Source organism: Eimeria mitis, genomic scaffold, assembly GCF_000499745.2.
Source record: "Eimeria mitis Houghton genomic scaffold, Emh_scaff4435, whole genome shotgun sequence".
Taxonomy (NCBI): Eukaryota; Apicomplexa; class Conoidasida; order Eucoccidiorida; family Eimeriidae; genus Eimeria; species Eimeria mitis.
Window position 1 is genome coordinate 2,369 of NW_013572750.1, and position 265 is coordinate 2,633.

Sequence of the window (265 nt, forward strand, 5' to 3'; positions counted from 1 at the left end):
GATACCCTGCTGCTGCTGCTGCTGCTGCTGCTGCAGCAGCAGCAACACCAACATCTGCAGCAGCAACAACAGCAGCAGCACCTGCAACAGCAGCAGCAGCAGCACTAACAACACCTGCAGCAACAGCAACAGCAGCAACAGCAGCAGCAGCAGCAGCAGCAAGACAAGGGCCCCGCGTAAAGGTGCTGCTGCTGCTACACCCAGACACCTGGTTTGGCTCTCCGCCTGCATGCGAACTGCTGCAGCAGCAGCAGCAGCAGCAGCA

The 265-nt window shown here is 60.0% G+C and overlaps 1 protein-coding gene across 1 annotated transcript in view; it reads left to right on the plus strand.

The window, feature by feature from the left end:
* Positions 1-229: 229 nt before the first annotated feature.
* EMH_0075130 (uncharacterized protein) overlaps positions 230-265 on the plus strand; it is a gene marked incomplete at both ends in the record, with an annotated part of 2,887 nt that continues 2,851 nt past the window's right edge. The window contains one exon of the mRNA XM_013499556.1: positions 230-263. Within this exon, the coding sequence (XP_013355010.1) occupies positions 230-263 (34 nt within the window). The remainder of the gene's footprint in view (positions 264-265) is intronic.